This window comes from Oncorhynchus clarkii, chromosome 4 (genome assembly GCF_045791955.1).
Source record: "Oncorhynchus clarkii lewisi isolate Uvic-CL-2024 chromosome 4, UVic_Ocla_1.0, whole genome shotgun sequence".
Classification (NCBI taxonomy): domain Eukaryota; kingdom Metazoa; phylum Chordata; class Actinopteri; order Salmoniformes; family Salmonidae; genus Oncorhynchus; species Oncorhynchus clarkii.
The window spans coordinates 19,755,940-19,783,465 of record NC_092150.1 but is presented as its reverse complement, the minus strand read 5'-3'; the positions used below and the strand labels follow the sequence as shown (position 1 = coordinate 19,783,465).

General features: G+C 42.4%; 1 protein-coding gene and 1 pseudogene across 1 annotated transcript in view; one reads left to right on the top strand and one right to left on the bottom strand.

Moving 5' to 3' along the window:
- The window catches only part of LOC139406563 (endophilin-A2-like), a 29,638-nt gene extending 13,138 nt beyond the window's left edge, over positions 1-16,500 (top strand). The window contains exons 4-9 of the mRNA XM_071149276.1: positions 816-959; positions 1,072-1,205; positions 1,357-1,515; positions 3,874-3,977; positions 4,392-4,528; positions 13,841-16,500. Of these exons, the coding sequence (XP_071005377.1) occupies positions 816-959; positions 1,072-1,205; positions 1,357-1,515; positions 3,874-3,977; positions 4,392-4,528; positions 13,841-14,034 (872 nt within the window). The 3' untranslated portion in view covers positions 14,035-16,500. The remainder of the gene's footprint in view (positions 1-815; positions 960-1,071; positions 1,206-1,356; positions 1,516-3,873; positions 3,978-4,391; positions 4,529-13,840) is intronic.
- Positions 16,501-20,501: 4,001 nt separating this feature from the next.
- LOC139407936 (MPN domain-containing protein-like) lies at positions 20,502-26,933 on the bottom strand (annotated as a pseudogene).
- Between the last annotated feature and the right edge of the window lie 593 nt (positions 26,934-27,526).

The following is a 27,526-nucleotide window of genomic DNA, read 5'->3' as shown; positions in this document are numbered from 1 at the left end:
TTCGACCATAAAGGCCTGATTCACGCTGTTCCCTCTGAAAAGTTTGTTTGTGTCTCACATGAATTCTTTGAAGCATTTATTTGGGCTGCAATTTCTGAGGCTGGTAACTCCAATGAACTTATCCTCTGCAGCAGAGGTAAATCGGGGGCTTCCTTTCCTGTGGCGGTACTCATGAGAGACAGTTTCATCAAAGAGCTTGATGGTTTCTGCAACTGCAGTTGAAGAAACTTTCAAAGTTCTTGAAATGTTCCGTATTGACTGACCTTCATGTCAAAGTAAGGATGGACTGTAATTTCTCTTTGCTTATTTGAGCTGTTCTTGCCATAATACGGACTTGATCTTTAACCAAATAGGACTATCTTCTGTATACCACCCCAACCTTGTCACAACACAACTGATTGGCTCAAATGCGTTAAGAAGGAAAGAAATTCCACAAATTAACTTTTAACAAGGCACACCTGTTAATTGAATTGCATTCCAGGTGACTACCTCATGAAGCTGGTTGAGAGAATGCCAAAAGTGTGCAAAGCTGTCATCAAGGCAAAGGGTGGCTACTTTGAAGAATCTTAAATATAAAATATATTTTGATATAACCTTTTTGATTACTATGTGACTACATATGTATTTTCATAGTTTTGATGTCTTCACTATTATTCTACAATGTAGAAAATAGTAAAAATTATTAAGAAAAACTCTGGAATGAGGTGGTGTCCAAACATTTGACTGGTACTGTATGACTAAGTACCACCTCTCCATCCGACTCTTTCTACATCCCATCCTTTCTCTGCATCCCTCTCCTCCATTCCCCCTCTCAGCGTCGCGGGCGAAGCTGTCTATGTTGAACACAATGTCTAAGATCAGAGGCCAGGTGAAGAACCCAGGCTATCCCCAGGCTGAGGGCCTGCTAGGAGAGTGTATGGTCAAGTACGGCCGGGACCTAGGAGAGGAAAACAACTTTGGTATGTTGTGTGTGTGTGTGTGTGTGTGTGTGTGTATAGATGGCACCAGTTATGTGGAGTGTTGTTTTTAATTTGTACATTTGACTAAGCTTCTGCTCTTGCTCTGTGTCAGGTGGGGCTCTAGTAGATGCGGGGGAGACCATGAAGAGGCTGGCGGAGGTGAAGGACTCTCTAGACATAGACGTTAAACAGAACTTCATCGATCCATTACAAAACCTGTGTGACAAGGACCTTCGAGAGATACAGGTACTGTATTACATTACACACTTATCCATCTGCTGCAAAAATCAACATCTTTGTCATCTCTAGAATTTACATCCCCCATACCTTCATCTCCCCTCTCCTCATCTACCCATCCCTTGTCCTCTCCCCATCGTCCTCTCCTCCCGTCCCCCAGCACCATCTGAAAAAGCTGGAGGGAAGGCGTCTGGATTACGACTATAAGAAGAAGCGCCAAGGGAAGATCCCAGACGAGGAGCTAAGACAGGCCCTCGAGAAGTTCCACGAGTCTAAAGATGTGGCCGAGACCAGCATGTACAACATACTGGAGACTGACGTGAGTAGTACCTGTCTGTGGGTGGGGGTGTGGTCCTGTCCCGTGATAACATTCAGAATGTCAATGGAAACACCCAGTCTATTATCAACCTAATGTTTATGGTTTAATTATCAGTATTGTTGCTCTGGGAAAGAGACCAGGGGGAATCAGTGTCACCTCAAGGTCATTTGTTCAATAAGCTTTACTGGTTAAATCCACTCTTCGCCACCATAATGAGTGTCACCTGCAGCATGAATCAATTTAGGTCCAAATGAAATATAATCTATGTACAGTCCTAATCAGCAGAGCAGCTCCATGGCCTATGTGTACTATGGTTAGCCTGCCCTCCCATCTGTTTAGGGTGTATGTAAATACAATACTGTTTTCACACACACCGTTAAACAGATTATATATTAACCACAATGTGATACTGGATATCCAGGGGAATGCTACTGTTACTACTCGTGTCTATCAAGGTAACCATGGGCCTGGTCCTTGCATGCTTGTATCTCGGTTTGTGTTTGAGTGTGTACTAGGGATGTGGCAAATGGAGAAAAAAATTCTTAACTTCTAAATTGACATTTTTTTAAATCGATTTTCAGTTAAAACATATTTTTTTTAAAATTATCATAAAATTCCACATGAATTCACAATGCAGCTGCACTGCTGCCAGCAACAGTTTGGGTCTGATGGTGCTCCCCTTTCAAGATGGTTAAGCATTGCACCTGTACTACTATTACTCTACCTCAATTCCACCTCGCAAAGTTTGCATTTCCTTCTCATTTAACTTCTCAAAGTATTGCCCTACAGGACTTTGCTGCTGTCGCTTGCCTTTCTCTGCCATTTTTCCAACTGTTAACGACGATGATGTAGGCCTAGTGGTGGAGAGTCGACTCCAAAATAATTGAAAAGTTGACTGTCCATTTCTGAGTGTCAAGTCTCGGTATTTTTGGAATGGAAGAGAAAGATTAGTTGCCGTACTTCCGAGAACACAAACACTTGCGTCTTTCATAGCGAGTTAGCAAGGGACGGAGAGCGAGGGGAGGGGCATAGTACAGGCAGGTTGGCCTAGATGCAGACCGTCAGAACCATGCACTAGGCCTTTCTATTGGCATTCAAAAGCTGGATCTCGCAATGGAATGCTGGATCTCGCAATGTCTCGCAACTTCAGTAAAGTCATCATAAATGGATAGGCTAGGATATTGCTCTCACACAGTCACACACAGTATCTGCGCTGTTCACAGTATCTGCGCTGTTTACAGCGTGTTGGCTAGGGCACCAAAACGGTGGCTAAGTTGAGCCTCATGCTTAAAGGCTCTTAAAGTGGAACTGACAGCGTTTTAGCAACATGAAATCGTATAAAAAATCTGTTAATATATTCCCACAGGAAGAATGATACCTTTTTTCTTTTTTGATTTTCTGGCAATATATAGTGGCAAAGCGGCTGTGCTTTTGGACAATTAATAGGTATCGTAATAAAAACGTCTGTCTCGTCCAGGACCAGAGTTTACGCAGACCGGTGTGCCATTGCCAATCAAAACTAGTAGGCCTTTATGCAAATAAGCCTGTGTGTTTACAGGTACTAGCAAAAGCGCAACTTTAGATCATTAGAACGTATTCGCCAAAAGCCACAAAATACACCTGAATATATTTCTGCAAAGTCGGAAGTTTACATACACTTAGGTTGGAGTCATTAAAACTTGTTTTTCAACCACTCCACAAATTTCTAGTTAACAAACTATAGTTTTGGCAAGTCGGTTAGGACATCTACTTTGTGCATGACACAAGTCATTTTTCCAACAATTGTTTACAATCAGATTATTTTACTTATAATTCACTGTATCTCAATTCCACTGGGTCAGAAGTTTACATACACTAAGTTGACTGTGCCTTTAAACAGCTTGGACAATTCCAGAAAATTATGTTATGGCTTTAGAAGCTTCTGATAGGCTAATTGACATAATTTGAGTCAATTGGAGGTGTACCTGTGGATGTATTTCAGGCCTACCTTCAAACTCAGTGCCTCTTTGCTTGACATCATGGGAAAATGAAAATAAATCAGCCAAGACCTCAGAAAAAAATGGTAGACCTCCACAAGTCTGGTTCATCCTTGGGAGCAAGGTCAATTACACAACTTTCCCCAAGCCCTTCATAGCCTTTCATCTAGTTAGGCTATAACACTGAAAATATTGTTTTTTGATAACTGCACAATTATTATTTTTTTATTTAGTGAAGAAAATAAAAATAAAACATTGTTCTTTGGTTAGATATTTTTCTTAACTTTAAGGATCCCAATTTCGTTTAAACATTTAAACGTTCACACCCCTAGTGTGTACAGTTAGTAACCATATCCTGCTCTTTGTGTGTGTCTCTGTGCAGATAGAGCAGGTGAGCCAGCTGTCGTCTCTAGTGGAGTCCCAACTGCAGTACCACAGGCAGGCCACACAGATCCTGGACGAGCTCTCAGACAAACTCAGGGACAGGTAGGTACACGTGTCTCTACTTCCACTGCCCATATTTCCTGTACAGTCACTTCAAGCTTATGTGTGCAGTGTCATGATAGATACAGTAGGCCCACTCACCAATCCCAGCCCCGTGCCCTGCCCCTTTACCAGCCCAGCCCCCCCCCCCCCCATACTGTCTAGTCACAGCAGCCCTCGCCAAAATCTGTCTCAATGTGTGGATCTGCATGGTAACATTCAAGGCCCTTAATCACAGAAAAACTGACACACTGGCTGACCCAGGGGTTTAACTGTTAGCTGTAAAATATATAGCCATTCCCTTAGTTTCTTTTAAAATATTTGTATTATGAATTATGTATATTTGAGTACCCTTTCTAATATTGAGTCTACTGATAACTGAGATCTGCCAGGCTGCTCTATCTTTCTTCTCTTCAGGATGAACGAGGCCCAGAACCGACCACGTCGCGAGTACACACCTAAGGCCAAACCCATCTTTGACTTTGACAGTGACAACCAATCAACCAATGGTGGCTACACGACCTCAGTTGGCCCACCACCCTCCCGCAACTCAGGTAAGACGGTTGCCTACGTAGCATGTGCGTGCTCATGTATGTATGTGTGAGCATGCACGTATGTGTGAGAGAGGGTGAATGAACAGGAGAGGGGTGCAGGCAGCTTTCAGCTGGTTGCCCTCTTCTCCTGTTGACCCTGTTCCTCTCTTCCTGTGATATCATCAGTCACCCTTCCTCCACACCAAGTTTTTACATTTTTTTTAATTGAATCTTTATTTAACTAGGAAAATTAGTTAAAAACAAAATCTTATTTACAATGACGGCCTACCAAAAGGCAAAAGACCTTCTGTAGGGACGGAGGCTGGGAAAATATATATAACCAGACGAGAGTGTGTTTGTTTGTCAGTGACAGCCGACCTACTTTTGTGAAATGGTAGATGCAATCCTATCAGTGAACTACATGTATCAAATCAAAAGCTCTAGAATGTAAGTTCTGTGATTGAAATTATCCATTATTTTGTACTCAAAATATTTGAGTAACTGGTCATTTTAAGAACTCATTCATTTGATTGGGTTCTTCATTGGGGTTGGTTGTTTCTCTGGTTGAAATGTTTACCAGCTATTTTTTAGATACAATGCCTTGAGCTTTTTGATTGACAGTTTAATGACCTGCACTGACTGCCTCTGAAATGGCACACAGCCACACACATGCTGGTGGACCACCTCAGGCCATAGTCCTGTCACTACAGAATTTGGACTGAACCCACTTTCAGTTCAATCATTAAATACCCCATAATGTCAAAGTGGAATTATGTTTTTCGAAATTTTTACAAATCAATTAAAAATGAAAAGCTGAAATGTCTTGAGTAAATATGTATTCAACCCCTTTGTTATGGCAAGCCTAAATAAGTTAAGCAGTTAATTTGCTTAACAAGTCACATAATAAGTTGCATGGACTCACTCTGTTTATGATAGTGCAATGATAGTGTTAAACAAAAACATTTTTAATGACTACCCCATCGCTGTACCCCACACAATTATCTGTAAGGTCCCTCAGTCGAGCAGTGAATTTCAAACACAGATTCAACCACAAAGACCAGGGAGGTTTTCCAATGCCTCGCAAAGAAGGTAGATGGAACAACATTGTAGTTACTCAACAATACTAACCTAATTGACAGAGTGAAAAGAAGGAAAGCCTGTACAGAATAGAAAATGTTCAAAAATATGCATTCTGTTTGCAATTAGGCACTAAAGTAATAATGCTAAAAAGGTTGGAAAGCAATTAACTTTTTGCCCTGAATACAAAGTGTTATGTTTGGGGCAAATCCAACACTCTCCATATTTTCAAGCATGGTGTTGGCTGCGTCATGTTATGGGTATGCTTGTAATTGTTAAAGACTGGGGAATTTTTTAGGATAAAAATTTAAAGTAATTGAGCTAAGCACAGACAACATCCTAGAGGAAAACCTTGTTCAGTCTGATTTCCACCAGACACTGGGGGAGAAATTCACCTTTCAACAGGACAATAACTAGGGTTTCTGTATTTTAATTTTCAATAAATTTGCAAAAATGTCTAAAAACATGTTTTCTCGTTGCCATTATGGGTATTGTGTGTAGATGGCTGAGGAGAAAAACATACTTTTAATACATTTTGAATTCAGGCTGTAACAGCAAAATGTGGAATAAGTCAAGGAAAATGAATACACACACAGTACCAGTCATTCCAGGGTTTGTCTTTATTTTTACCATTGTCTACATTGTAGAATAATAGTGAAGACATCAAAACTATGAAATAACACGCATGGAATCACGTAGTAATCAAAAAAGTGTTAAACAAATCTAAATATATTTTGAGATTCTTCAAAGTAGCCAGCCTTTGCCTTGATGAAAGCTTTGCACACTCTTGGCATTCTCTCAACCAGCTTCATGGGGTAGTCACGTGGAATGCATTTCAATTAACAGGTGTGCCTTGTTAAAAGTTCATTTGTGGAATTTCTTTCCTCAATGCGTTTGTGCCAATCAGTTGTGTTGTGACAAGGTAGATGTGGTATACAGAAGATGGCCCTATTTGGTAAAAGGTAAAAGTCCATGTTATGGAAAGAACTGACAGTCCATTACTTTAAGACATGAAGGTCAGTCAATGCGGAAAATGTCAAAAATGTTTGAAGTTTCTTCAAGTGTAGTCGCAAACACCAAGCGCTATGATGGAACTGGCTCTCATGAGGTCCACCAGAGGAAAGGAAGACCCAGAGTTACCTCTGTTGCAGAGGATACGTTCTTTAGAGTTAGCAGCCTCAGAAATTGCAGCCCAAATAAATGCTTCACAGAGTTCAAGTAAGACACATCTCAACATCAACTGTTCAAAGGAGACTGTGTGAATCAGGCCTTCATGGTTTATTTGCTGCAAAGAAACCACTACTAAAGGACACGAATAGGAAGAGGAGACTTGCTTGGGCTAAGAAACACGGGCATTAGACCGGTGGAAATCTGTCCTTTGGTCTGATTAATCCAAATTTGAGATGTTTGGCTCCCACCGCCGTTTCTTTGTGACACGGAGAGTAGGTGAACGGATGATCTCCGCATGTGTGGTTCCCACCGTGAAGCATGGAGAAGGAGGTGTGATGGTGTGGGGCTGCTTTGCTGGTGACAATTTATTTAGAATTTAAGGCACACTTAACCAGCATGGCTACCACCGCATTCTGCAGTGAAATGCCATCCCATCTGGTTTGTGCTCTTTATTTTACCCTTGTTTTACCAGGTAAGTTGACTGAGAACACATTCTCATTTACAGCAACGACATGGGGAATAGTTACAGGGTAGAGGAGAGGGGATGAATGAGCAAATTGTAAGCTGGGGATGATTAGGTGACCGAGATAGTTTGAGGGCCAGATTGGAAATTTTCCAGGACACCGTGTTTAACACCCCTACTCTTACGATATGTGCCATGAGATTTTTTGTGACCACAGATAGTCAGGACACCCGTTTAACGTCCCACCCGAAAGACTGCACCCTACACAGGGCAATGTCCCCAATCACTGCCCTGTGGCATTGGGATATTTGTTTATTTTTTACCAGAGGAAAGGGTGCCTCCTACTGGCCCTCAGCAGCATCTGGTCTCCCATCCAGGGACCAACCCTTCAGAAGCAAGCCAGCAGTGGGATGCAGGGTGGTATGTGGGATTATAATTTGTTTTTCTACACAATAATGACCCAACACACCTCCAGGCTGTGTAAGGGCTATTTGACCAAGAAGGAGAGTGATGATGGAGTGCTGCATTCAATGACCTGGCCTCCACAATCACCCGACCTCAACCCAATTGAGATGGTTTGCAGCCAACAAGTGCTCAGTATATTTGGGAACTCCTTCAAGACTGTTGGGAAAGCATTCCAGGTGAAGCAGGTTGAGAGAATGCTAAGAGTGTGCAAAGCTGTCATCAAGGCAAGGGTGGCTTCTTTTAGAAATATCAAATATATTTTGATTTGTTAACACTTTTTTTACTACATGATTCCATGTGTTATTTCATAGTTTTGATGTCCTCACTATTATTCGACAATGCAGAAAATAGTAAAACAAAAAACCCTTGCATGAGTAGGTGTCCAAACTTTTGACTGGTACTATGTGTGTGTGTGTGCCTGTACGCGCATGCATACATACATACATACATACATACATACATACATCACATCACAAAGATGAGAGGCCTGTAATTTTCATCATAGGTACACTTCAACTATGACAGACAAAATTAGAAGAAGAAAAATCCAGAAAATCACATTGTAGGATTTTTTTATGAATTTATTTGCAAATGATGGTAGAAAATAAGTATTTGGTCAATAACAAAAGTTTATCTCAATACTTTGTTATATACCCTTTGTTGGCAATGACAGAGGTCAAACATTTTCTGTAAGTCTTCACAAGGTTTTCACACACTTGCTGGTATTTTGGCCCATTCCTCCATGCAGATCTCCTCTAGAGCAGTGATGTTTTGGGGCTGTTGCTGGGCAACACGGACTTTCAACTCCCTCCAAAGATTTTCTATGGGGTTGAGATCTGGAGACTGGCTAGGCCACTCCAGGACCTTGAAATGCTTCTTACGAAGCCACTCCTTCGTTGCCTGGGCGGTGTATTTGGGATCATTGTCATGCTGAAAGACCCAGCCACGTTTCATCTTCAATGCCCTTGCTGATGTAAGGAGGTTTTCACTCAAAATCTCACGATACATGGCCCCATTCATTCTTTCCTTTACACGGATCAGTCGTCCTGGTCCCTTTGCAGAAAAACAGCCCCAAAGCATGATGTGTCCACCCCCATGCTTCACAGTAGGTATGGTGTTCTTTGGATGCAACTCAGCATTCTTTGTCCTCCAAACACGACGAGTTGAGTTTTTACCAAAAAGTTATATTTTGGTTTTATCTGACCATATGACATTCTCCCAATCTTTTTCTGGATCATCCAAATGCTCTCTAGCAAACTTCAGACGGGCCTGGACATGTACTGGCTTAAGCAGGGGGACACGTCTGGCACTGCAGAATTTGAGTCCCTGGCGGCGTAGTGTGTTACTGATGGTAGGCTTTGTTACTTTGGCCCCAGCTCTCTGCAGGTCATTCACTAGGTCCCCCCGTGTGGTTCTGGGATTTTTGCTCACCGTTCTTGTGATCATTTTGACCCCACGGGGTGAGATCTTGTGTGGAGCCCCAGATCGAGGGAGATTATCAGTGGTCTTGTATGTCTTCCATTTCCTAATAATTGCTCCCACAGTTGATTTCTTCAAACCAAGCTGCTTACCTATTGTAGATTCAGTCTTCCCAGCCTGGTGCAGGTCTACAATTTTGTTTCTGGTGTCCTTTGACAGCTCTTTGGTCTTGGCCATAGTGGAGTTTGGAGTGTGACTGTTTGAGGTTGTGGACAGGTGTCTTTTATACTGATAACAAGTTCAAACAGGTGCCATTAATACAGGTAACGACTGGAGGACAGAGAAGAAGTCCTCTTAAAGAAGAAGTCAGGTCAGTGAGAGCCAGAAATCTTGCTTGTTTGTAGGTGACCAAATACTTATTTTCCACCATAATTTGCAAATAAATTCATAAAAAATCCTACAATTTGTGGCTGACTAAATACTTTTTTGCCCCACTGTACATACATACATCATACATACATACATACATACATACATACATACATACATACATACATACAGTGCCTTTGGAAAGTATTCAGACCTTTTTTACTTTTTCCACATTTTGTTATGTTATGGCCTTATACTAAAATGTTATTAAATCGTTTTTTCCCCTCATCAATCTACATGCAATACCCTATAATGACAAAACAAAAACAGGTTTTTAAACATTTTAGCAGATGTATTAAAATGTTTAAAACGATACCTTTTATATAAGTATTCAGGCCTTTTGCAAGGAGACTTGAAATTGAGCTCAAGTACATCCTGTTTCCATTGATCATCCTTGAGCTATTCCTACAACTATAACTGTGGTAAAACAATGAATTGGACATGATTTGGAAAGCCACACACCTGTCAATATAAGGTCTTACAGTTGATAGTGCATGTCAGAGCAAAAACCAAGCCATGAGGTTGAGGCACACATCTGTGGAAGGGTACCAAGACATTTCTGCAGCATTAAAGGTCCCCAAGAACACAGTGGCCTCCATTATTCTTAAATGGAATATGTTTGGTACCACCAAGAATATTCCTAGAGCTGGCCGCCCTGCCAAACTGAGCAATCGGGGGAGAAGGGCCTTGGCCAGGGAGGTGATCAAGAACCCAATGGTCACTCTGACAGAGCTCCAGAGTTCCTCTGTGGAGATGGGAGAACCTTCCAGAAGGACAACCATCTCTGCAACACTCCACCAATTAGACCTTTATTGTAGACTGGCTAGACAGAAGCCACTCCCCAGTAAAAGGCACAAAAAAAAAACAAAAAAAAACTAACCTTGTACCACCCTCGGATTTTGGCACTGAACACAATTGGCGCTATTTTCAAACCCCACTGAGCCTCTGTAATCCGAAGGTTAGCAATGCTAACCTGTACATGTAGAATCCCATGGCGAATGCTAGCTAAATGCTAATGCCTATATGTCTCTGACACAAACTATTTGCAGGACAGACATCCCAGCTCAAAGTTATACAAGTAGCTAAAAAAACGCTATGATACTCAGTAGGGGATTATCTGCTGTTACCAAGAGAAGCTTGATTTTGAAAGCTAGCTAACCAGCTAGATAACTACTACGTCTGCAAACCAAATGCACAACTGCAGAGCATTTAGCACTAGAGATGTAATGATTCACCAATCCGCATCGGTCCCCGAGTGCATCATCCCACAGACCCCAAACCAATCCAAATGTAGCATGTATCGGTCAGAAAACTTATACGAACATTATGCGTCCTCTCTTTCAGTGTCGAACTGCATGTAACTGTCATTGATCTCATTTTGCATGTGTGCCGAACAACTCCAGGCAAATATCAGTAGCCTTCTCAAACTGCTCTCTGACCAACGCAAGGTAGGTGTTCCTGATCTTGCACATCTGCGCAGCACCTTCAGCATTCAAATGCTAAAATGGCTTCCGTGATATTAGGCTTAATTAGTTGAGCGACAACCTTTGTAATTCGCTAGGTTATTGACATCTATGCGCTGTTGAAAATTGTGTTTTACCGGAATAAAAGTAAGCTACCGGCAACACAACTCTCATCTGGCTTACACTATATTTTATTTTGATTGTTCAGGATCACAATCAGCAATAGTTTTGGTAGTTTTGCTTTAAATAATCAGTGTATATTGTCATTTTTAGATATACAGGGTTAAATTGATAATTTCATAACGAGCAATCACTTTTGGAATCGCACGGCCAACATGAGAGGAGAAGATCTCTCTGTAAACTTCCAAACGGTCAAAACCATTTGATTTTGAGATGGTGTGAAGTCCAAGTTGTGCTATATAATCATTGGCTATGTCATAGCCAATTTGTAAATGATAAATATTGATACATTACTAACACTTAATCTGAAAAAATGACTAGTTAATTGGTGGGTGATGGTGATTTCAGAACCAAAGTGGGGAGACAAACTGGCTACATTTCCCCACCCCAATCTGATAGTGGGGTGGTAGATGCAATTCGTTCTCTAATCAAACTGAATCGCACCAAAACATTTAAAACTATACTGAACAAAAGTATGAACGCAACATGTACATAGTTGGTCCCATGTTTCATGAGCTGAAATAAAAGATCCCAGAATCTTTCCATAGGTACAAAAAAAACATCAACTTTTGTGCACAATTGTGTTTACATCCCTGTTAGTGAGAATTTCTCCTTTGTCAAGATAATCCATCCATCTGACAGCTGTGGCAATCAAGAAGCTGATTAAGCAGCACCTTGTGCTGGGGACAAGAAAAGGCCACTCTAAAATGTGCAGTTTCGTCACACAACACAATGCCACAGATGTCTCAAGTTTTGAGGGAGTGTACAATTGGCATGCTGACTGCAGGAATGTCCACCAGACATTTTTGTTCAGTATGAAACGTATCCTTCCTGTATCATATCGGAGCCCATGTACAGTGCCTTCAGGAAGTATTCATACCCTGTGACTTTTTTTTTCTCTCACCCATCTACACACAATAGTACCCCATAATGACAACGTGAAAACATGATTTTTTTGGTGTGATTTTTGCAAATGTATAAAAAATGAAATCACCTTTTGACGGTGATTACAGCTGTGAGTCTTTCTGGGCCTCTAAGAGCTTTCCACGCCTTGATTGTGCAAGATTTGCCCATTTTTATTAAATTCAAAATTCTTCAAGCTCTGGTTGTTGATCATTGCTAGACAACCATTTTCAGGTCTTGCCATAGATTTTCAAGCAGATTTAAGTCAAAACTGTAATTCAGCCACTCAGGAACATTGACTGTCTTGGTAAGCAACCCCAGTGTAGATTTGGCCTTGTGTTTTAAGCTATTGTCCTGCTGACAGATGAATTCATCTGTGGGGTACAGAGATTACGTTGTCATTAAAAAATCATGTTAAACACAATTTTGAAAACAAAGTGAGTCCATGCAACATATCTGACTTGTTAAGCAACAAGCGCATTTTCACTCCTGAACATTTCAGCTTTAAATGTTTATAAAAAAATGTAATACAAATAAAAAGCTTAAGTCCACATTGACATTTATGAGGTATTGTGTGTAGGCCCGTGACAAAAACATTACATTTAATCCATTTTAAATTCAGGACGTAACACAAAATGTGGAAAATGTCAAAGGGTGTGAGTACTTTCTGAAGGCAATGTATGTACCCATAAAACATTGTGCTAAATGATGAATGCCCCTATTGCCCCCCCCCCCCCCCCCAAAAAAAAGTTAATTAGAAGTGAAAGCACAAGTCATGACAAAAGATGTTGACAGCTTGGGCAGAGGTGGCGGAAATGACTCATCTTTTCTGATATTAGAGCAGGTTCTCTGTGACGCACACATGATGGAGCAGTGACTGAAGGATGAGGAACAGGCTGTCTTACCGTAGTGAGAGAGGTTATAGTCCTACATCATGAGCTGGGTAGAAGCAGTCTGCTGTCTTCAGAAGTGCTTAATAATTGCTTTATTTGCCTCGTGAAATAATAGAACAATAAATAATATTGATTGTTAGATTTCTCATAAAGTGGGTGGAGAATAGCCTAGGCTTAAGCTATGAACTTTCATTCTTATTATTTTGAAATCCACAACAATTTTAGGACAACACTGTAGGCTAGAATATTTTGGAAATAAGCTACTGTTCATAGTTATGTATATGTTTTGTCCTTAAGTTTTTCTGATAGGCCTAGTAGGAGGATGGGTTATTGGCCATTTTGTTTTCAACCTCGCATGGAAGGATTTTCCCAGCCTGCATGGATCATTTCTTTCTTAATAAGCTTCAACTGTCATTAGATTTTTCATTAGGCTAATGATATTATTTTTCTCATGAATCCTTGGACTACCTTACATTTTTAGGATATTCAAATAACTGTTTTGAGATGTTACTCTGTTAAATTAATTTGTTGACCAGAACAACACAGGGCTGTATGGGGTGCCAGGTCATCTTTCTAGCACTGTCACTCCTCACACTGTCTGGGCCTGCAGTGTGTTCATTTCACAACCCAGCCACACCTACTAATACTTCAACTACAGTGTGAACCATAAGCTAACAAACCATGTTATGTGAAAACCTAAAACCATAATCAGACAGTCCAGCTCTGTTAGCCAGCAGAAGGAGGGTGGGATGTATGGACAGAGAGAGATGGGATTAGTCTATCACTGTCTGGTATGATGTACACTTTTTCAACCTTCTCTCTCTGTTTTCCATCCCTCTCTCTCCTCCTTTCTCCTCTTTCTGTCATTCAGTTTCAGAACAGCCATGCTGTAAGGCCCTGTATGACTTTGACCCGGAGAATGAGGGAGAGCTGGGCTTCAAGGAGGGCGATATCATCACCCTGACCAATCAGATCGATGAGAACTGGTACGAAGGCATGCTGCTCGGCCAATCAGGATTTTTCCCTCTCAACTACGTGGAGATTGTCGTCCCCCTGACAAACTAAAGAGTGCCTTAAGAGTACGTGAGAGAGGGAATGAGGAGCCAGTTGAATCTGTGGGAAAGATCCTAGAGTCTTCGTCCTCATCTTCACCATCATCACAGACGTACCTGTACTCTTTGGCACGGTTTCATCTTCACATTTGAAGGTGGAAAATGATGGCTTCTCACATTCCAGTTCAAATAAAAAGAGATTTGAATATGATCCCCCTGCCCTACAAGCGAATACAGAAGACTGACATTCAGACATGAAGAACCTGACTCAACCAGACTAACATTTTAAAGTAACGTTTTCTGTCAACCACAGATATCTCTACAGAAAATAGAAGTTTCAAATTAAATGTATCAAAATTTAAATGGTAACAATTTATTATTGAATGTAAAGTTCCGTACCTGTAAGCAGCAGAAGACATTAACATCTGCAGTTAGCTGGTTCTGACTGTAAACTATACCACTTTTAAAGCCTTGTCTTTTTATTTTTCGTAGTTTCAAAACAAAAAATGTATTTCACACATCCCGCATTTCTCCAAGTCCCACATTTTAGTATGGACTCTGCTGAGTATTCGCCTTATTTACAAGGCAAGTATGTCGGACACTGCAACTGCACAGCCTTGCAAATAGTGGCTTTTGACTGGACTACATCTCTTGAAGCCCCCTGCTGGCCAGGCTAACACAACCATCCTCCTCAGTAAACAACTACAGCAATGCCTTGTACTAATGATCCATTTACAAACAGTTGATTTACAAAACGATGTACCTTCTGTATGCCTGAGCCACAGGAGAGCATGAAGGGCCTCAGACATTGTTTAGTTTTGCTATGGTCTGCATTTGATTTGTTTTGGTCTAAGCCTCATTTATTGTTTTTTTAATGTACAGCTAAACGGTTCAATTGCACCTTGAGATTGTTGATGTGTGTGAGGGACTGTATAAGTAATGTGTAGTTGGAGGCCTCTACTGAAAGGATGTTCAAACCCAGACCGTCATAGACTGAAGCCCCTGAGGAGAAAACTGTTTGATTTTGGGTCTAGTTAACATTTATAAGAAAAAAAATTCCCCAGGGGCTACTGGACATTTCATGACGTTAGCAACATTCGGGGCCTGTGTGTTTTTAGTTTTCCTGTCTGTCCATTTGTTCAATAGAGGAAACACAGCTAAAAATGCCAAATAGAGTACATGGTGTGTGAACCATATGTGATCTGGTGAGGTGGGGGTTTTAGGTGTGTCGTCATAGTGCCTGTCTGTTCAGCTTGTCCTTAGAACCTCAGCTTGTACATCCATAGACAACAACGCTGCTGGCAGTGTCTCCGTCTGTCTCCCACATAGTGCACATAAACGTGGGACTCTTTTCAGATGCGTGTGTGAGACTGTGAAGTTCTTTAGGTCAGGAAATCTCATTCATTCACGTCTGTATTAAGTATTATTTACTTCTTCGTTGGTTATCACACTTCTCCCCGGGTCTCGTAGGAGGAGGGGTTGGTGTGTGCTGCTGGACAGGACTGCGTACGGTGTCAAATATAGTAAATACTGAATGAGGAAATGACTGGGAAACTGAATATTTTATTTGTGATGATGGTTCTGTTAGGAAAAGCCCCTGCTACCAAGATGCATACTGTCAGAGCTTAAAGACCCTCCATGATTGATAGTTGTGGATATGATTGAGTCACACATGCTGCAGTGCACTTTTTCATTCACATATTTCTCTCCCCTCGGTGTTGAGGTCCAGGCTAACTTTAGCTACTATTCTCTCTTCCAGCCTGCTCCCTCCATCCACCACTCTGCGCTGTCTTTCACATCACCTCCTCTCTGGTGTTAGAGCTCTCCCATACGTTTACAGGCCTGAGTTCTGTGCATTTCAATGACAGAGTGCAGTGGTGGACTGATACAGAGCAACCTGGTGCTGACTGGATCACACACCAATAAGAGTCCAAAACAAACAAACATAATTTATAGTTAGGGGTGCTTCAGTGCCTTTGGGAAAGAAATTAGGAAAAAACTAATACAACCCACCAAAATAACCAAGCTACTTACTATGGTCATGAATTTCTGTAGTAAGGGTTCTGTTCATTTCCAGCCTTGGCACTTTGCTGTGTACAGACAGTTGTGCATGTGTACACTTGCTTTTGTGACACACTACACTTTTTAAAAAGGGTCATTTCTGTCTAATCCGTTGGAGAACCAGAATTATCACTTGAACTGAAAAAGATAATTCTGGCACTCAATGGTATTACTTTTTACATACAAAACATTCACAAAAAAATGTTTTACATTAATCTTTGCATGTAGGTCTACCGAATACCTTGTAAATGTATGTATTTTACTTTGTTTTCTTTTTACTTTTGGTATGTCATTGTATGGTATGTCAAATTTAACTGCAATATATTGTCATGTATTATAAAAACATATTTGTACTTGCTTTTTCTTGTTTTCTGCCTTCTACCGACTTTGAATAAATAAATGTCACCCAAGCATTTTTGTACTGTGTATGGACTGTTTTTGAAAATAATGTTTTGATCATAAGTGTAAATAAACTATTACTGCTTAATTGCCAAAAATGTTAATGCATGTGAGGAAATGGAATCTACACAAATGATAATTTGTTGTGTGTTTTTGATGGAAATGTTCAGTGGGTTGGTGGGACAAAAGGTGGCAGTGTAGTTCTTTCCAAAGCACCATCAACACTAACAGTGAGCAGACAGTAAAATTCAATGTTTTATCAAATAGAATGTTAAAATATGCAATATATTGTCTCGTGTATATATTGCATATTTTAACATTGTATTTTATTACAAATATTGTGCTAGATCAGGATTTTACTTTTGATATTCTATGATTGTAAATGGTGTGCAATTAATTCTGTCTATAGCTAGGTTTTTATTCAATTGGCGACAGATTTTCATGCAAATATTTTAAAATCAGCATAAACCTTACCGTGAAATGTTTACTTACAAGCCCTTAACTAACAATGCAGTTCAATAAATAGTTAAATATTTACTAAATAAACTAAAGTAAAAAAAATGAATCAATCAAAAAGTAACAAAATATACATAACAATAACGAGGCTATATACAGGAGGTACCGGTACCGAGTCAATGTGCGGGGGTACAGGTTAGTCGAGGTCATTTGTAAAGTGACTATGCACAGATAATAAACAGCAAGTAGCAGCAGTGTAAAAACACTGGTGTCTTCAGCAAACGTAATGATGGTGTTGTTGTCGAGCTTGGCCACGCAGTAGTGGGTGAACAGGTAGTACAGGGGGTCAATGTAAATAGTCCGGGTGGCCATTTGATTAGTTGTTCAGCAGTCTTAGACACTCTGGTACTGCTTGCTGTGCAGTAGCAGAGAGAACAGTCTATGACATGGGTGACTGGAGTCTGACAATTTTTTGGGCCTTCCTCTGACACCACTAGTATATAGGTCCTGGATGTCAGGAAGCTTGGCCCCAGTGATGGTAGTGTGTACAGCCCAGTACCCTCTGTAGCGCCTTACGGTCAGATGCTATACCAGGCGGTGATGCAACCGGTCAGGATGCTCTCGGTGGTGCAGCTGTAGAACTTTTTGAGGATCTGGGGACCTATGCCAAATCTTTTCAGTCTCTTGAGGGAGAAAAGGTGTTGTCAAGCCTTCTTCACGACTATCTTGGTGTGTTTGGACCATGATAGTTTGTTGGTGATGTGGACACCAAGGAACTTGAAACTCTCGACCCGCTCCACTTCAGTCCTGTCGATGTTAATGGGAGCCTGTTCGACCCTCCTTTTACTATAGTCCACAATCAGCTCCTTTGTCTTGCTCACATTGAGAGAGAGATTGTTGTCCTGGCACCACACTGCCAGGTCTCTGACCTCCTCCATATAGGCTGTCTCATCGTTGTCGGTGATCAGGCCTACCACTGTTTAGTCGTCAGCAAACTTAATGATGGTGTTGGAGTAGTGCTTGGCCACGCAGTCGTGGATGAACAAGGAGGACAGGAGGGGACTAAGCACGCACCCCTGAAGGACCCCAGTGTTGAGGATCAGCGTGGCAGATATGTTGTTGCCTACCCTTACCACCTGGGGGCGGCCCGTCAGGAAGTCCAGGACCCAGTTGCAGAGGGAGGTGTTTAGTCCCAGGGTCCTTAGCTTAGTGATAAGCTTTGTGGGCGGGCACTATGGTGTTGACCGCTGAGCTGTAGTCAGTGAACCGCATTCTCACATAGGTGTTCCTTTTGTCTAGGTGGGAAAGGGCAGTGTGGAGTGCGTTTGAGTTTGCGTCATTTGTTGATCTGTTGGGGCAGTATGCGAATTGGAGTGGGTCTAGGGTTTCTGGCATGATGGTGTTGTGCTATGGGGCGGTAATCATTTAGGCAGGTTATCTTTGCTTTTTTGGGTCACAGGGACTATGGTGGTATGTTTGAAACATGCAGGTATTACAGACTCAGCCAGGGAGAGATTTAAAATGTCAGTGAAGACATTTGCAAGTTGGTCCGCACATGCTTTGAGTACATGTCCTGGTAATCAGTCTGGCCCCTTCTGCTTTGTGAATGTTCACATCGGCTATGGAGAGCGTGATCACACAGTCGTCCGGAAAACAGCTGGGGCTCTCATGCATTCTTCAGTGTTACTTGCCTCGAAGCGAGCATAAAAGGCATTTAGCTTGTCTGGTTGGCTTGCGTCACTGGGCAGCTCTCGTCTGGGTTTCCCTTTGTAGTCCATAATAGTTTTCAAGCCCTGCCACATCCTACGAGCGTCAGAGCCGGTGTAGTAGGATTCAATCTTAGCCCTGTATTTCCTGTTTGATAGTTAGTCTGAGGGCATAGTGGGATTTCTTATAAGCGTTCGGATTAGTGTCCCACTCCTTGTGGATGTTGCCTGTAATCCATGGCTTCTGGAAGGGAAATGTAAGTACGGTCACTGTGGGGACGATGTAGTCGATGCACTTATTGATGAAGCCGGTGACTGAGGTGGTATACTCCTCAATGCCATTGGATGAATCCCAGAACATTTTACAATCTGTGCTAGCAAAACAGTCCTGTAGCGTAGCATCCGCATCATCTGACCACTTCCGTATTGAGTGAGTCACTGGTACTTTCTGCTTTAGTTTTTGCTTGTAAGCAGGAATCAGGAGGATATAATTATGGTCAGATTTGCCAAATAGAGGGAAAGGGAGAGCATTATATGCGTCTCTGTGTGTGGAGTAGAGGTGGTCTAGAGTTTTTTTCCCCCTGGTTGCACATGTGACATGCTTGTAGAAATGAGGTAAAACTGATTTAGGTTTGCCTGCATTAAAGTCCCCGGACACTAGGAGCGCCACTTCTGGATTATTATGGATAAGAGCAAAAATATTTATATTTGTCAAAAGGCAATCAAGCATTGCTCATTGTGTCACCAGAATAAGACCCTCAATATTTATTGGAAAGGAGCAGAAAGCTCATCACCTTGCACTTTCAACAGCCTGTGAAGTTCATCATAATTTATTTAATCTGTAGCCTAATAAACTGCATAGTTTCCAGAGTTGTAGTGGGAGGGCCACACACCATATCATCGCGTGACTCCAAGTTGACTTCGATATGATGGTTATTATATCAATATTTGCGTATAGAGTCGTTTCCATTTCTCGCATAATCAATTTTACCAACACAAAAAGATCCCGCCATGTAAAACGAACAAATGATTTGTCTGCATTTATTAAATTGTACTAAAACTTCCTGTTTCCATCACAGCTGTAGTGATTTTTGTTCATATGACTTCACTAGCATAAAACTGTAGATGGAAACATGGTTAATGACTGCAAAAAAACAAGAATCTACTACTATTACAGAAACACAGAAGTAGTTCCACTATGTGTTTTTAATCTAATTGTTTTGGTAACATACACACTGGTAACATACACATATTTAGCAGATGTTATTGCGGGTGTAGCGAAATGCTTGTGCTGCAAAGTTGCTTAGGAGCTTGAAGCAGAGCTGCCATGTCAGTGTGCCATCCTGTTCTGTGTATTTAGCAGGTTCAAGGCATTGTTCTCATATCAGTACTTCCACATGTCACAGACCACAGTTTCGATAAATATATCACAGGTAATAGAGAAGAGGAAGACCCTTATTTCCATGTCGACTTCTGTAACAACAGTCTGATGCCAAGCACTGGCAGCAGACGCTAGGGAACACATTCACAGCACACAAATCATCACGTTATACTGTACAAACATTGTCAGTTATACAGACCTCACAGTCAGAAAAGGCCATGGAGACCAGTACACTCACCCTCCGGACTCTGGAGTCACCATCTCCTCCTTCAGGCCAGTGCACATTCAGCTTACAGTATGCCTGAGGCCATGGCAGCAGTTGTAAGACCACAGACAAAGGACAGAAATGACAACCTATTATCTGTGTAGACCCTATTCCCTACAAAAGTAGTGCACTACAGTATGGGGAATAGGGTGTCATTTTGAGATTTTAATTTGAGATCAATGCATTATACACAAACTTGTTTCTCTTCCACCTTAGTGTGTGTTGATGACTTGGTTGTAGATGAGCTCCAGGATCTGAGAGTAGGTCTGGTATTTGGGTGTGTGGCCTCTCAGAGAGCCCTGGGGGAGAGAGAGGGAGAGCGAAACCAAACAAGTGAGGAGGAAATCTCTGAGGGACAATTCCTAACTGGAGATAACATGCATGACTCGAACTTCACGCAAATGTATCGATGTCAATGAGAGATGTGAGATCATTTGGGTATCATGCGCAGATCACAAGTTAGCATCCGGCCCTAAGTGATTAACATGATGTGGAATCTATGCTACTTGTGTTACATAGCAGTTTCCTGTTGTAAATGGCTTATGTTTCACAGACCTTGATTTTGTCCATCGTGGTGGTATCAGGACACCAGAACTGATGGAACTGTACCAGGTCAGGAGCTGCCCTGTAGAAGTCCACCAGCAGCATCTGTGGAACAATAATTTAATACAGTAAGAAGAACAAAATGGCCAATGGTCTACAATTTGAATGAATTTGCATAGGTATGGTTACTATGATGATAACTAAGTTTACAGACAATACCATCTCATTCAGGATGTCACTTGTCAGGAAGTTATATTGTACATAGGTCCCCACCACCACCACCACCACAGGGATGCCATGGTCATTGGGCCTTTGCTGAATAGTGATAAGTTGGTGTTATAGATGTTTACCTGACAGACTTCGCATGAACAGATTCTGGCAGATCTGAAAGGTCATTGATTGTTTTTCACACAAACATCTGTATCATACTGTGGAATTGGCGTGTGTTGATCCATGTCCTGATATTATCAGTGTTACTCTGGCTTACCTCTTCCTCAACAGCAAAGACCCAATCTCTATCTGCGACAGGGAAATGCTCTTAAACTGCAATCAAAAGGGCCCAACAATAGAGGTCATACATGTTGAAGATCATTACTGTAATGCCAGAGCCTGGGGAATGCAATGTCATACTTCTGACATTGCTCACTGTCTCTGCTTTTAAAGGAAATACTCACGTTGTGTGTTAGTGTCCTATCGTTCTCCGAGGTAGCCCACCACCTCACTGCATACAGCACATTGAAAGGCTGGAATCTCTTGATGGCTGAGAAAGCTGATAATCCCACCAATGTGTGTGGACCCCTGTCGATATACAGTATGTGTTTAAGTGTTGACGCTACCTTATATGCATTATATGCATTATTGAGACAGGCTGGGATAAGCACAAATATACCTTGCATTCCTGGTACCCAGAGTGCAGTATCTGATGGGGATTATCTCTCTGTCTCCTCTCCTGGGTACAGGGCTGATATCTGTTAGAGGGAGCCCATTAGATACATCTTTCTCATATCACTCTCTACCATACATAGTTTAAATTACATAATGCCATTTCTCCAGATTCTTGGTGGATTGAATGTCTCACCATTCAGCTCAGGTTTGTTCTTCCTGCTCTTGTCACCTGTCGGCAATGCCGTCTTTCCCTCTTCCTCATCTCCCATCGCGTCATCTTCTACCTCGCTCACTAAGCTCTGACATCACAAGACGAGGGAGGGTTTGAGATGCCAGTATTCTACAGTGCTTCTCTCCCTCCAAATCTCCCTCTTCCAGCATCCCTTCCTTTTGATGCCTCTTTTCCTGTAGAGCTTTGTTTCCGTATCAACAAACCTCCCTCTTTTTCTCCTCCTCACCATGTCTGCGCTGGGCTGGTACTTGTGCAGCCAGCTGGTCTTGTACTGCACTCGTTTCTGGCCCCTGTAGCGCACTGTGGCCCACCCACAGCCCGACTTCTTAGCAGGGTTGACCAGGCGCTAGCAGTGTGTGGCCCAGGCACTGGGAGAGTTGAAGGTCTGCCCCGTCTCCACCCAGCAGATCTTCCCATCGTTAAACATGTCGCCTAAAAACGTTTTACCCGAGGGAGGGAGGGATGCAACTTTAGGCTGGTGCTGGCGACATTATGTAGTGAGGTACATACAGAAGTGGTTTGTCGAGATCGGTGTGAAAGAACTTGACTGGCCTGCACAGAGCCCTGCCTCAAACCCATCGAACACCTTTGGGATGAATTGGAAAGCCGACAGCGAGCCAGGCCTAAACGCCAGGCCCTGACCTCACTAATGATCATGTGGCTGAATAGAAGCAAGTCCACACAGCAATGTTCCAATATTTGGTGGAAAGCCTTCCCAGAAGAGTGGAGGCTGTTATAGCAGCAAAAGGGGACCAACTCCATATTAACGCCCATGATTTTCGAATGAAAAGTTTGATGAGCATGTATCCACATACTTTTGGCCATATAGTGTATTTGTGTATGGACATGTATTATGATAATCAGTTACAGGTGCATTACCAGGTAGTAAATGGACAGCCCTCCATCCCCAGGCTCTACAAATGATTCCCTCTGAATTTGTTATAGGGGTCATGACATCTTTGAGATCAAGAAGTCACCCAGTGACCCACATAAATCACTGTCAATGTTGAAATGTAATAATCTGTTGGACGTTACATTTAAAGTTGTTTGACATAGCTAATTTGTTGTCACTTTTGATCATTTGTGGTAGCCCTATTTAATGTTGTGGCTTTTGTGAAACAGCGTCTGTTTATATGGTTAGTAAGAAAAAAAGAAACGCAGAAGGCATTCCATATAGGGATAAAATAGTAGCCTACTGATTTGATCTAATTGTATTAATTACCACTATTACATTTAAAGATGGATGCGCGTTGTTCTTTATTCTTGGCCATTGGTTATTCATCCGCAACTCGAGGCCTGCTCCTCGAGATGAATTTCACTCAACATTTTAATTAAAATCATGTATTATTCTCACCCATTTCCATGAAAGTGTTTGAGAGCCGCTAGAGGTTTTGATCAATGCTCAGAAGGGTTCAATAAACACACTTTGCCACACTGGCAGGCAAGCTATTATGCTATTATGCAAAAACGTAACATGAACGCATCTGCAGTGTAGTGTTGTGGTGTTTTAATGTCAATTCCTCATTTTTCTTTCTCCCTCATTCCCGTCCTTGTCACTCTCCCCGTAAACTAAAGCGATGTTTCTTTGATCATATAGGTTATATCTCATTGTAAATTGTTGCTGTTCAGTAGCTATCAGACACCGTTTGTTATAGTCAAAAAATATATTTATCTATCCATTAGTATCCATTAGTAATTACATAGTATTGAATCAGATATCAATTCCTGCTTCCGGAAAGATAGTGTCGCTCGGTGCTTTGAGATAGCCGCTATGTGGCCAGTGTGCCCATTCGATTTCGCTTCAAGCAAAAATAAAATATTTATCCCCCACTAGAGAATTTCCTCTTCCAGTCCTATGCATCTAATCAAATCAAATCAAATGTATTTATATAGCCCTTCGTACATCAGCTGATATCTCAAAGTGCTGTACAGAAACCCAGCCTAAAACCCCAAACAGCAAGCAATGCAGGTGTAGAAGCACGGTGGCTAGGAAAAACTCCCTAGAAAGGCCAAAACCTAGGAAGAAACCTAAAGAGGAACCAGGCTATGAGGGGTGGCCAGTCCTCTTCTGGCTGTGCCGGGTGGAGATTATAACAGAACATGGCCAAGATGTTCAAATGTTCATAAATGACCAGCATGGTCAAATAATAATAATCACAGGCAGAACAGTTGAAACTGGAGCGCAGCACGGCCAGGTGGACTGGGAACAGCAAGGAGTCATCATGCCAGGTAGTCCTGAGGCATTGTCCTAGGGCTCAGCTCCTGCCAGAGAGAGAGAGAAAGAAAGAGAGAATTAAAGCATACTTAAATTCACACAGGACATCGGATAAGACAGGAGAAGTACTCCAGATATAACAAACTGACCCTAGCCCCCCGACACATAAACTACTGCAGCATAAATACTGGAGGCTAAGCCAGGAGGGGTCAGGAGACACTGTGGCCCCATCCGATGATACCCCCGGACAGGGCCAAACAGAAAGGATATAACCCCACCCACTTTGCCAAAGCACAGCCCCCAAACCACTAGAGGGATATCTTCAACCACCAGCTTACCATCCTGAGACAAGGCTGAGTATAGCCCACAAAGATCTCCGCCACGGCACAACCCAAGGGGGTGCGCCAACCCAGACAGGAAGATCACATCAGTGACTCAACCCACTCAAGTGACGCACCTCTCCTAGGGATGGCATGGAAGAGCACCAGTAAGCCAGTGACTCAGCCCCTGTAATATGGTTAGAGGCAGAGAATCCCAGTGGAATCCCAGTGGAAAGAGGGGAACCGGCCAGGCAGAGACAGCAAGGGCGGTTCGTTGCTCCAGAGCCTTTCCGTTCACCTTCACACTCACTCCAGTAATCTAACTAACAATTCCAAAACTACTGTCTTGTACACAGTGTAAGGGGATAAAGAATATGTACATAAGGATATATGAATGAGTGATGGTACAGAGCAGCATAGGCAAGATACAGTAGATGGTATCGAGTACAGTATGTACAAATGAGATGAGTATGTAAACAAAGTGGCATAGTTTAAAGTGGCTAGTGATACATGTATTACATAAGGATACAGTCGATGATATAGCGTACAGTATATACGTATGCATATGAGATGAATAATGTAGGGTAAGTAACATTATATAAGGTAGCATTGTTTAAAGTGGCTAGTGATATATTTACATCATTTCCCATCAATTCCCATTATTAAAGTGGCTGGAGTTGAGTCAGTGTCAGTGTGTTGGCAGCAGCCACTCAGTGTTAGTGGTGGCTGTTTAACAGTCTGATGGCCTTGAGATAGAAGCTGTTTTTCAGTCTCTCGGTCCCAGCTTTGATGCACCTGTACTGACCTCGCCTTCTGGATGATAGCGGGGTGAACAGGCAGTGGCTCGGGTGGTTGATGTCCTTGATGATCTTTATGGCCTTCTTGTGACATCGGGTGGTGTAGGTGTCCTGGAGGGCAGGTAGTTTGCCCCCGGTGATGCGTTGTGCAGACCTCACTACCCTCTGGAGAGCCTTACGGTTGAGGGCGGTGCAGTTGCCATACCAGGCGGTGATACAGCCCGCCAGGATGCTCTCGATTGTGCATCTGTAGAAGTTTGTGAGTGCTTTTGGTGACAAGCCACATTTCTTCAGCCTCCTGAGGTTGAAGAGGCGCTGCTGCGCCTTCTTCACGATGCTGTCTGTGTGAGTGGACCAATTCAGTTTGTCTGTGATGTGTATGCCGAGGAACTTAAAACTTGCTACCCTCTCCACTACTGTTCCATCGATGTGGATAGGGGGGTGTTCCCTCTGCTGTTTCCTGAAGTCCACAATCATCTCCTTAGTTTTGTTGACGTTGAGTGTGAGGTTATTTTCCTGACACCACACTCCGAGGGCCCTCACCTCCTCCCTGTAGGCCGTCTCGTCGTTGTTGGTAATCAAGCCTACCACTGTTGTGTCGTCCGCAAACTTGATGATTGAGTTGGAGGCGTGCGTGGCCACGCAGTCGTGGGTGAACAGGGAGTACAGGAGAGGGCTCAGAACGCACCCTTGTGGGGCCCCAGTGTTGAGGATCAGCGGGGAGGAGATGTTGTTGCCTACCCTCACCACCTGGGGGCGGCCCGTCAGGAAGTCCAGTACCCAGTTGCACAGGGCGGGGTTGAGACCCAGGGTCTCGAGCTTGATGACGAGCTTGAAGGGTACTATGGTGTTGAATGCCGAGCTGTAGTCGATGAACAGCATTCTCACATAGGTATTCCTCTTGTCCAGATGGGTTAGGGCAGTGTGCAGTGTGGTTGAGATTGCATCGTCTGTGGACCTATTTGGGCGGTAAGCAAATTGGAGTGGGTCTAGGGTGTCAGGTAGGGTGGAGGTGATACTCTGGACCCTAAGCCAGTGTAGGGAGGCTAGCACTGGAGTGATATGATCAAATTCTTTGGTTCTAGTCAGGATTCTAGCAGCCGTATTTAGCACTAACTGAAGCTTATTTAGTGCTTTATCCAGGTAGCCGGAAAGTAGAGCATTGCAGTAGTCGAACCTAGAATTTTTCTGCATCATTTTTGGACAGAAAGTTTCTAATTTTTGCAATGTTACGTAGATGGAAAAAAGCTGTCCTTGAAACAATCTTGATATGTTCGTCAAAAGAGAGATCAGGGTCCAGAGTAACGCCAAGGTCCTTCACAGTTTCATTTGAGACGACTGTACAACCATTAAGATTAATTGTCAGATTCAACAGAAGATCTCTTTGTTTCTTGGGACCTAGAACAAGCATCTCTGTTTTGTCCGAGTTTAAAAGTAGAAAGTTTGCAGCCATCCACTTCCTTATGTCTGAAACACAGGCTTCTAGCGAGGGCAATTTGGGGCTTCACCAAGTTTCATTGAAATGTACAGCTGTGTGTCATCCGCATAGCAGTGAAAGTTAACATTATGTTTTTGAATGACATCCCCAAGAGGTAAAATATATAGTGAGAACAATAGTGGTCCTAAAACGGAACCTTGTGGAACACCGACATTTTTTGGCATAGGTCCCAAGATCCTCAAAAATCTCTACAGCTGCACCATTGAGAGCATCCTGACCGGTTGCATCACTGCCAGGTATGGCAACTGCTTGGCGTCCTACCATAAGGCGCTACAGAGGGTAGTGCGTACGGCCCAGTACATCACTGGGGCCAAACTTCGTGCCATCCAGGACCTATATACTAGGTGGTGTCAGAGGAAGGCCCAAAAAATTGTCAAATACTACAGCCACCCAAGTCATAGACTGTTCTCTCTGCTACCACACGGCAAGTGGTACTGGAGCACCAAGTCTAGATCCAAAAGGCTCCTTAACAGCTTCTACCCCCCAAGCCATAAGAATGCTGAACAATTAAACAAATGGCCACCAGGACTATTTATATTGACCCCCCCCCCCCCCCCCTCGCCTAAATGTACAAATTACTTCGACTAACCTGTACCCCTGCCCATTGACTCGGTACAGGTAGCCCCTGTATATAGCCTCGTTATTGTTATTTTATTGTGTTACTTTTTTATTTATTTTTTACTTTAGTTTATTTCGTAAATATGTTATTTTCTCTATTTCTTGAACTGCATTGTTCATTAAGGGCTT